General features: G+C 51.0%; 3 protein-coding genes across 3 annotated transcripts; 2 read left to right on the top strand and 1 right to left on the bottom strand.

Annotated features, from left to right (window-relative positions):
• Positions 1–215: 215 nt before the first annotated feature.
• Positions 216–5,314, top strand: PSV08DRAFT_365721 (ABC-2 type transporter-domain-containing protein; the record flags this gene model as incomplete). The annotated part of the gene is made up of 4 exons (XM_014225499.1): positions 216–867; positions 926–3,055; positions 3,124–4,744; positions 4,801–5,314. The coding sequence occupies 4 exons, from the start codon at positions 216–218 to the stop codon at positions 5,072–5,074; spliced, it is 4,677 nt and encodes a 1,558-aa protein (XP_014080974.1). The 3' UTR covers positions 5,075–5,314.
• A 446-nt stretch (positions 5,315–5,760) lies between these two features.
• PSV08DRAFT_209699 (uncharacterized protein) lies at positions 5,761–8,447 on the top strand (the record flags this gene model as incomplete). Its single annotated transcript, XM_014225498.2, has 1 exon — positions 5,761–8,447. One exon carries the CDS (start codon positions 5,761–5,763, stop codon positions 8,260–8,262), a length of 2,502 nt encoding a protein of 833 aa, XP_014080973.1. The 3' UTR covers positions 8,263–8,447.
• A 51-nt stretch (positions 8,448–8,498) lies between these two features.
• PSV08DRAFT_230426 (cytochrome P450) lies at positions 8,499–10,057 on the bottom strand (the record flags this gene model as incomplete). The annotated part of the gene is made up of 1 exon (XM_014225497.1): positions 8,499–10,057. The coding sequence occupies exon 1, from the start codon at positions 9,999–10,001 to the stop codon at positions 8,499–8,501; it is 1,503 nt and encodes a 500-aa protein (XP_014080972.1). The 5' UTR covers positions 10,002–10,057.
• Between the last annotated feature and the right edge of the window lie 884 nt (positions 10,058–10,941).

Here is a 10,941-nt window from a genome sequence, read left to right as displayed (position 1 = left end):
CAAATCCTTCACTAGGCCGGAGCCTGGGGCTACATTATTAGCTGCTCCTCCAGCTCTAGCTAGCATGCACGTCTCCCCTTGTTGTCTCCTATCACTCTTCCGGGACTTTCCCCCCAATCTTACTACCTTCTTTTTAATACCTTTCTCCAGCCTTACTCTGTTTGCAACATTTCATCGACTATACTTGGCCCTTGAGCGGCGACATCTCGCCCACCATGAGTGAACAACAACACCATGACGACAACCGGGATCACGAGACGTCAGAATCAGACGCCTCTACCATAGCAGCTCGAGAGGGTTCACCCACTCGCAACCACCACCCGGACTACAAGAGGTCATCCGCCAACATGCGTGATGCCGAAGAAATCGCAGAGACCAACAGGAGAGAAGATGCAGTTCACCAACTCGCTCGACGCCTCACTGTCCAGAGTCAGCAATCATCGTCACAAGCAAACCCGTTCAACGCACCCCCTGGCTCCGCTCTAGATCCCCATGGAGAGAACTTTAACGCTCGTGCTTGGACAAAAGCCATGCTCAATCTGCAACTCTCAGACGAGAACGCTGCACCCATTCGAACCGCTGGCATTGCCTTCCGCGACCTCAACGTCCATGGATTTGGTACCGATTCAGATTTCCAAAAGAGTGTTGGTAATATTTGGCTTGAAGTAGTCGGCCTCTACAACAAACTCAGAGGCAACAAGGGCCGCAAGATCAACATTCTACGAAACTTGGATGGCCTGGTAGAAGCGGGTGAGATGCTGGTTGTGCTGGGACCCCCTGGGTCCGGTTGCTCGACCTTTTTGAAAACCATTACTGGCGAGACACACGGTTTCTTCGTCGACGAAAACTCAAAGATGAACTATCAGGGTAAGTTTGCAATTGCTCAATTCTACCACCACTTCTCTCATTTGCTCACAACCAACAGGCATCAGCCCAGAGCTCATGAACAAGAACTATCGTGGTGAGGCCATCTACACGGCCGAAGTCGATGTTCACTTTCCCCAGATGACTGTCGGAGAAACGCTCTACTTTGCTGCTCAAGCTCGTCGCCCAAGACACATCCCAGGTGGCGTCAGCGTGCAAACATACGCTGAGCACCAGCGTGATGTCATCATGGCTCTGTACGGCATTTCTCACACCATCAACACACGTGTTGGCAATGATTTTATCCGTGGTGTCTCTGGTGGAGAACGCAAGCGTGTCACTATCGCTGAAGCATCCCTCAGCCGAGCACCATTACAAGCATGGGACAATTCAACCAGAGGCCTTGACTCTGCAAACGCCATCGAGTTCTGCAAAACCCTCCGTATGGAGAGTGAGATCAATGGTACCACTGCCTGCGTCGCCATCTACCAAGCCCCTCAGGCTGCCTACGATCTCTTTGACAAGGCCCTTGTCCTCTATGAGGGCCGTCAAATCTACTTTGGGAAGACGACAGAAGCCAAGTCTTACTTCGTAAACATGGGCTTCCATTGCCCAGACCGCCAGACTGACGCTGATTTTCTGACATCCATGACCAGCCCCTTGGAGCGTATTGTCCGCCAAGGATTCGAGGACCGCGTCCCACGCACTCCCGATGAGTTTGCACAGCGCTGGGCCGAGTCTCCTGAACGAGCAGCCCTGCTTCGAGACATTGAGGCCTACGAGCAGAAGTACCCCATTGGCGGTGAGTCCAGTGAGCGCTTCAAGCAGTCTCGCCAACTTCAAAAGGCAAAAGGCCAACGCGAGGCATCTCCCTACACACTCACCTACATGGGCCAAGTCAAGCTTTGCCTATGGCGAGGCTTTGTTCGATTAAAAGCCGACCCCTCGATCACCCTGACCCAGATTGTCGCAAACATGATCATGTCTTTGATCATCTCGTCCGTCTTCTACAATATGAAACAGACGACAGCAAGTTTCTTTTCTCGGTCAGCTCTACTCTTCTTCGCCATCCTAATGAACGCTTTTGGTTCCGCTCTTGAGATTCTGACGCTCTATGCACAACGTCCGATCGTTGAGAAGCATTCGCGCTACGCCCTCTACCACCCATCTGCCGAAGCCTTTGCTAGTATGCTGACGGACATGCCTTACAAGATTATCAATGCTATTACGACTAATTTGGTCGTTTACTTTATGACCAATCTCCGAAGGGAACCTGGCAACTTCTTCTTCTTCCTCCTCATCTCTTTTACACTCACCCTCACAATGTCCATGTTCTTCCGGTCTATTGCCGCTTTGTCCCGCTCTCTAGATCAGGCTTTGGCGCCAGCTGCTATACTCGTTCTGGGACTTGTCATGTATACTGGTTTCGCTATCCCTCCGGGCTACATGCGGGGTTGGTCGAAGTGGATTCGTCGCGTCAACCCTGTCAGCTATGGCTTCGAATCGCTCATGGTCAACGAGTTCCACAACAGGCAATTCGAATGCTCAAGTTATATTCCTACCAGCACTGGTGCTGCCGGAGTTAGCGCATACAATGGTATATCCGGTGCACAGCGAGCCTGCCAGGCTGTTGGATCCGTTCCTGGGCAGCCATACGTCGAGGGAGACGCCTACATCAACTCATCTTTCGACTACTATGCCAAGAACAAATGGCGCAACTTTGGAATTCTCTGGGCGTTCATGATCGCTCTCATGATGGTCTATATTGCTGGTACGGAATTTATCACTTCTAAGAAATCCAAGGGTGAAGTTCTTGTTTTCCGTCGCGGCCACAAGTTCGCTGCTCCTAAGAGCAAGTCACAAGATGACCTCGAATCTGCTGATCCTGGCCGCAGCGTTGTGGCGCAGAATAACGACTCGGACGATATCGCCATCATCGAACGCCAGACTGCCATCTTCCAATGGGAGGACGTATGCTACGACATCACTATCAAAGGGGAACCTCGCCGCATTCTCGACCACGTTGATGGGTGGGTTAAACCCGGTACTTTGACTGCGCTCATGGGTGTGTCAGGTGCTGGCAAAACAACTCTTCTGGACTGCTTGGCTACGCGCACAACTATGGGTGTAATTACAGGTCAAATGCTGGTAGACGGTCGACCACGTGACGATTCCTTCCAGCGCAAAACAGGTGAGTCTTTGTCTGTAGCGGAGCATCTGCTACTTTCTCAAAAGAAATATCCACTAACTCGACATCAGGTTATGCCCAGCAGCAGGATCTCCATCTGTCCACCTCGACCGTTCGTGAAGCCCTCATCTTCTCTGCTGTCCTACGTCAACCAGCGCACATACCTCGTGAAGAAAAGGTTCAATACGTCGAAGAGGTTATCAAGCTACTGGAAATGACCGAATATGCCGATGCAGTTGTCGGTGTGCCTGGTGAAGGTCTCAATGTCGAGCAGCGAAAGCGCCTTACCATTGGCGTGGAACTAGCTGCTAAGCCTGCCCTTCTTCTCTTTTTGGACGAACCTACATCTGGACTCGACTCTCAAACATCTTGGGCTATCCTGGATCTTCTTGACAAGCTAAAGAAGAATGGCCAGGCTATTCTCTGTACCATTCATCAGCCTAGTGCCATGTTGTTCCAACGTTTCGACCGTCTTTTGTTCTTGGCCCGTGGCGGAAGAACCGTCTACTATGGAGATGTCGGCGAGAACTCGCGTATCCTTGTTGACTATTTTGTCCGTAACGGTGGCCCTGCCTGCCCCCCTGATGCTAACCCGGCCGAATGGATGTTGGAAGTAATTGGCGCTGCTCCTGGTTCGCATACCGACATTGACTGGCACCAGACATGGCGCAACTCCGCAGAGTATGCTCAGGTCAAGCGTCATCTCGCTGAGCTCAAGTCGGAACGTGGCCAAGCTCAAGCTCTTGAGCGTACCTTGTCTGCACAGAAACGAGAGGACAAGGCTGCCTATCGCGAGTTCGCCGCACCTTTCATGGTCCAACTCCGTGAGACAACCGTTCGCGTCTTTCAACAATACTGGCGCAGCCCTTCGTACATCTACTCCAAAATCTTCCTCTGTGTTATGTCGGCTCTCTTTATCGGCTTCTCGCTCTACAATATGCCCAACACCCAAGCCGGTCTCCAGAATCAAATGTTTGGTATTTTCATGTTGTTGACCATCTTTGGTCAACTGCTCCAACAGATTATGCCTCATTTTGTCACCCAACGCGCCTTGTATGAGGTTCGCGAGCGACCCAGCAAGGCCTATTCTTGGAAGGCTTTCATGATGTCCAATATTTTCGTGGAACTTCCGTGGAACTCACTCATGGCTGTGCTCATCTTCTTCTGCTGGTATTATCCTATTGGTCTGTACAGGAATGCCGAGTTGACCGACAAAGTCACCCTCCGCGGTTTTCAGGTATTCCTTTATGTCTGGTTGTTCTTGCTCTTCACATCGACTTTCACGCACATGATCATTGCCGGTGTCGAGACCGCAGAGACTGGCGGCAACATCGCCAACCTGATGTTCTCGCTCTGCCTCATCTTCTGTGGTGTCCTTGCTCAGCCTTCGACATTTCCTCGTTTCTGGATATTCATGTACCGTGTTTCACCTTTTACATACATGGTGTCTGGTCTGCTGTCTAGTGGTCTCGCCAATAGTCGCGTACAGTGCGCCCAAAACGAACTCATTCGCATCGAACCAGGTCAAGGCCAGACCTGCGGCGAATACATGCAGCCCTGGATTAACCTTAATGGTGGCTATGTGGCCAACGCAAACGCTACCACCGACTGCAACTTTTGTGCCATCTCAGATACCAATGTTTTCCTTAAGAGCATTTCATCCGACTACAAAGACTACTGGCGTAACTTTGGGTGAGTTAGCTATAGACCAACATTGTATCAAAAACATTACTGACTTGTTCTTTTAGTATCCTCTGGGTCTACATCATCTTCAATGTATTCGCGGCCCTCGCCCTCTACTACCTTGTCCGCATGCCCAAGCCCAAGAAGCAGAAGGAGGAGAAGCAACAGGCTGGAGCCAGCAACCAGACAGCACCAAGTGAGCCTTCGCCTGCTGGCAGCGGCTACAACTCCGACTCTGCTCACCAGAGCGAGAAGGAACACGATAATGCTCGCTACGCTTCCATAACTGGAACTAGCACACCTCCAGTACAACCCAAGGAACTATCGGAGAAGGCATGAACTGCCTCATCCCCTTGCGGTGTGGAGTCTTTTCTCCCAGCCCCTAAATCTGGGTTTTCATGTTTTTAATTCGGCATGTTTAATAATGCCTATGTTTTCACAAGCTTTACCTCATTTTGCTTCATCAAGACTTAGATTTGCGGTCAATATGGAAGTTGAAGAATCAAGCAACATGCTTTTACTAGTAGAATGTATAGCAACATGGTACAATGTCAAAGTAATACTAGGATGCTTAGTAGTCGATATGATAACTGTGATGATTAAATTGATGTTCTGCTGGTGCACAGGGTTATTAATAACCCTTGAGCAAAAACCATCGTCCAAGCCTGGAGTATTAGACGGGAACGTTCATGAACAGCAGGTCATCATCCAAGATGAGTTTTCAGCCTATCTAGTTCATCTCTTCGATCCTAGCCTCTCGTCCATCCAACTGCCTACCAGACAGTAGAGGTGGAGATGAAGGTACTTGAATCCTCCATAGTAAGACCCATGACTCAATCCTATCTACTTGTGTTCAATGTTTGTCTGCTACTAACGGGTTGACGTTTGAGTTGCAGTCCAGGATGCGGTCCAGGATGATGACGCATGGTCCATAGGCATCATGTCGCGCTAGTGGCCCCTCAACGCGTTCGCGTCTCCAACGCTGTGACGTTTCATCTTGTCGATTGCTCGCCACCCGTTGCACCATGACGCCTCGCACGCGAACCAGCAATCGAGAAGCCGATTTTAAAGTGTATTACTCGAAAAAAGTACCGCAGCAAATACACTTCCCGCACAAGAGCAAGACGGTGCGCCGCCGCTCTACACCCATACGCGATAATCAGGAGAAGCGACAAATGGTATTCCTGCCAGATAAGATGAGAAGGCAGACGATGGGCGTTGTTAGCGACTCGGATGATGACAGTGAGGATGTTGACACAGATATAGAGGAGGATGCGGAGGAGAGAACTACGGACAAGTCGAAGCAGAAGGGCAGGAAGCGAGGTACCGGTATCATGCATGAAGAGCAAGATAGCGAACACGACGATTCCACTCCACATGAACCCAAGCATCAATCCAAATCTGCGTCGTCAAAGAGCCATCGTCGTACACGGCGCATTCAGGGCACGTCTGACAATGAGGCGAACAAGATGGATAGAGAGCGCGCGCTGAAAAGGCAGTCAACCATGACGCAATTGGTAGATGGGCGAAAACCTTTGCCAGGCGTTGAAGAGCCTGATTTTAAGCCTGTCAAGAAGACATCACGCTTGAGCTGGGGAGGCAAGGGCAAAAGTGTCAAGAGAAGCAAGGATCAGAAGCAGCGGACACTGACACAGATGGTGCCTGGAATGCGTCCGCTGGAGATAATGTCAGACGAAGATATGGATGAGGCCCTTAGCAGTATTGAAGCCGAAGATAAAGACGGTCATGCTTATGGCCATGCTGTGGCATGGCGACTCGCACAGCAAGGCTTGTACCAGACAGGGGGCAATGATGGTGCGGTGGTGACTACTGAAAAAGCTAACGAAGACGCAAAACCATTATTGATTGAAGAAAAGGAGCATCAGTCTACGGCAGATTCGCAAGACGTGATCGAGTCCGCATTGCAATCAGTAGAAGATTGTGACGACAGCTATAGGCCAACGCAGTTCATTGAGACTCCTTCCAGAAGATCAGGCAGAGTGACTCGACGGAATACGGTCACACAGGCCTCAAAAGTAGGAGAAACCTCGTCTGTTCGATACAAATCGGAAAGGTCGGCCAAGGCCCGATTTAGTCTCCTGTCTACCCCCGAGAAGCGACGAGTTTGTGAGATACCATCTTCTCAATCACCAGCAGATTCGCCGCTGTCCACTCAATTCACCCCTCAAAAGCTGAATCAGTCGCCGCTAAAGCAATGCACGGAAAACTCTAGCAACAATGCTGTAGAAACTCCGTCAAAGCGGAAGCAAGTGAGTTTTGAGATGCCGTCTAAGACTCCTATACCTCCACCAAAACTGAGGAGATTTGAGAGCACCATCCAGGACTCCGAAGATGAAGATGATGATACCATTGAAGAAGACGCGCCTCTGCCTAAACGAGCCAAGCAAGAATTTGACGACGTGGGATTTTCGGCACTGGGTAGAAGTGTTGGTACGGATGCTCAATCTATGATTGACCAAATTGATCGCGCGTGTGCCGAGGCCAACGACACTGGTGGTACAGTCTCGCCAGAGTCATCGCCGGAACCAGACAGTCTTCCTGTTCTCCGAGGCCACAAAGAGCCCTCACCCGAATTAGGAGACGTTCATAAGCAACGGTATATTCGAAGCGAGTGGATTATCCAGAAAGATCATCTAGCTTACCACGATGAGCCAACTCGGATCAAGCAAGAGCCTGGAGGTACTGGGACTGAGGTGCCCACACAAACCAACCAGCTTCATTCAACACCACCGATTCTTGAAGCAGACGTCCAGGACACTTTCCCTTCTACCCCTATGGCTATGCCTGAAGATTCTTCTGATGAAGAGATTTCAATTAAAAAAGAGCCAAATCCGTCACAATTGGACAGGCGACCTTCCCTGCAGTCTGTATCAGCCGGCATGCATCAATCAACGGACCTTGACGGCGAATTCGTCCAGGTCCCCCGCTCCCCATCTCCGCAGCACGAGACTCAAGAATCTCATTCAAGCAAAGCAGAACAGCAACTACAGGACGAATGGCTCTCGTACTCACAGTACATGAATGTACGGCCTTCCAAATCATCCAGCCTGCGTGTCATACCCGACGCATCTAGCTACAACGCCACGCCGTTACCACCTCTAAACACCGCACAACCTCTACAACAACAACAACAACAACAACACCACCACCACCATTCATCAGGATACCGTCCCAGCCAAGCGACCACTGTCGATGAAATCACGCAGCGCACACCTCGTACCAAGCGAACCCAGAATTTCTCAAGCACACACACTACTCCTCACCGCATCGCTAGCTCCCAACCTGTTTTTATTTCGCCGGGCAAACCCCCTCCCCTTTTCATCCCAAGCAGTTTCCCCAGCCCGGGGAAAGCAGGTGCTGCAACCGAGGAGTGGAGTAGTCCTATAGTGAGTATGACACAAGGTGCGTATTATAGGAGTAGCCAATGGGCGAGTTTGGATGATTTTAGTATTCCACTTCCGCCGCCGCCGGTTGGTAAGGGGGATGATGAGGAGGATGAGGAGTAGTGGGGCGGAAGGCGCTTAGGCGAACTGGCTAGAAAGGTGGTGTAGAGAAATGATGAAGTGACAATGAATGAAGCACTGGCTTGGTGTGTAATCGTGTCGTAACTACACTTGACCTAGGAAGAGTTGAAACAAGAGTTGATTGCCATCAAGAAGTCAGACTAGAAGTCAAAATCTAAGGTTGCATTGGAAAAAGAAGACTACAAAAACAACCCACATCTTCCTTCCATCTCACTAACTTACGATGTATGCAGCGTAAAGATCAAATCACACCGATCATGCCTCGACCTATACCCGTTCGCCTCAAACGGCTCCATAGCCTGCGGCGTCGTCTCCGGGGCCAACGTGATCCTAAAGGCTCGAATCGTCGCCACAAGAATAAGCCTCATCTGATACGTCGCCATATTGCCACCTGGGCACCTTCTCGCACCCACGCCAAACGGCACCACTAGTTTCCTTCTCTCCGCACTAAACTCGTCATCCTCATCCAACCATCTCAGCGGGTTATACGCATCGAAATCCGGAAACAGATCGGGACGCTGACGACTCATGGAGAGCGATTGCGTGGTTACTACTGTGCCTGCGGGTAGGTAATACCCCAGGACTTCGAGACCGCCTTTGGGGATGCAGCGGCTCCCTGTGAGGGCTACAGGGGGCCGGAAGCGCAGGCCTTCCTTGATGCATGCGTCGAGGAGTTTGAGGCTGTCGAGGTCTTCGTAGCCCTCGTGGGCGATGAGTTCTTTGTACAGCATCTTTTGCAGCTGCTGGTTCTTGGCGAGCTCGTAGTAGATGAAGGCTAGTGCTGAAGATGTGGTTTCTGTGGCTGCGAGCACTTGGCCGGCCATTTCGGCGCCGAGTTCGGGGCTGGACCATGAGGATTGCGTGGGGTATTTTGCGGTGGGGTCGGTGAAGAGGTTGTGTACGTTTGTGTCGGAGGTGCTGTTGGTGACTTCGGGGGGTGCTTGGGCGGCTTGCTTGCATAGGGCTTCGCCGAGGCCAAAGAGCTTGTCGCTGGATTGCACGCGGAAGCGGGCGTGCGGGAAGATCGGGACGTATTGTAGCCATTCGAAGAGCCATGAGGGGAGGCAGAGACGCCAGACGACGAGGAAGTTGTACTCGCCGACGACGCGGGGGAAGTCCTTTGTGTCGAGGTCGACGGCGGAGCCGCCCATGATGATTTGAGAGTTTTTCAGTGTGCAAATGCGGAGGTGGTGGACGATATCTTCGGACTTTGTGCCTTCGGAGGCGCCGAGATCGCGTACCATGTCCTCAATGATATCGACGAAGGATTGGTGCGATGCCTTGAGGCTCTTGGTAGTTGTTGCAATCATGACGGGGTGGCGTCGCTGGCATGCGATATCGTGTTGGGGATAGGTGACTGTCCAGTCATGGCCACCGACACGTAGAGCACGGATTGAGGTTGGTGATGTATCGAGGTCCTTTCTGACAAAGATCCTTTCCACAGACTCTGGATCATTCAGAATAACCAGGTTGGGGGCGATTCGGACGATAGGACCGTATTGTGCCATGAGTTTGTCTGCTTCCAAGGAGAGCCGGCCGTGCCATCTCTGCCATCGGATCCAGAGTGTAGTTGCAGAAGATATCCAGGGCCCGGGGATGCTTCGTAGAGTGTGTATATGGGCATTGTAGATCATCTTTGCCGCCTGGTAGACGACAAGAGAGAACAATGCCACTGACAAGACACTCCATGGTGAAGCGTTGTGGATGGTGGTGTCCAACATCTTGTAGAAGAAGTGGTGTACCACTTAAGGAAAGCTGGCCGCCTCAGCGATTGAAACGAGAAGAAATGGATTGAGTACAAAGAAGCTCTTGATATGATATCTGAAAGAACTGAGTCTGTCCACTTCAACACTGAAGGCTGTTCAATACTTATACCTCGGAGAACCAAACATCCCGTGGCATAACCCCCTCCTGGGGTCCCCTTGAGTCCGAAGAATAGAGCCGAATTCACTTCAAAAGACGAAAAGAACCCCCAGCAAAGTGTTCCCTTGCTCCTCCTCCCAGTGACGAATATCTTCCTTGTAGTCTCACTACATACACTCGGACCGTTCTTGGCAATATCAAGCTGAACATGTCTGTGCATACCCATAGCCACGAGGCGAATCAAAGTCCAGAAGGGACTAAGAGACGGTTGACGTTTGATAAACCAATGTAGGGTCTCTGATGGCAAAATGACATGTGGTTTGTTGAGATTTGCCTCCCCCCTTTGACCGGGGTTGTCTCACCACGAGGATCGGGCCTTATGCTAGCAACGAGCCTGCCGTTATCAATGCTAACTCTCTTTACCGGCCTTAACGGGACCCGGGCGTGAGCTGGAGGGGGGAGATTAAGAACAATTGTGACAAGGATTGGACAATCATCTCCAAAAGCAGGCAAGATGTGCGAAAAGACCATGAAGATAAATAACTGCCGTGCATCTGAGCTGCTCGACAACTTTGACTTAAGGCTGATCGACCGAATATGCAAAGATGTTCGTACGCGCAATCTCCTCGTGCAGACGGCTCCCTCGAACACGGTCTTGGTCGTTGACGGTGCGTTGGGGGCTCACTCATTCGGCCATGGAAGGTCACAACCTAATCGACGCATCTCATCTTCTCCCATCAAACACCAGCACATCCCTGTACTCGGAGTACACTCCAAATTGAATCTGACTAGTGTTTT

The sequence above is a fragment of the Bipolaris maydis genome (assembly GCF_028858645.1).
Source record: "Bipolaris maydis strain C4 unplaced genomic scaffold PSV08scaffold_15, whole genome shotgun sequence".
NCBI classification, from domain to species: domain Eukaryota; kingdom Fungi; phylum Ascomycota; class Dothideomycetes; order Pleosporales; family Pleosporaceae; genus Bipolaris; species Bipolaris maydis.
Note: the sequence above shows the minus strand (reverse complement) of the source record. Positions and strands in the feature narration are given on the sequence as shown.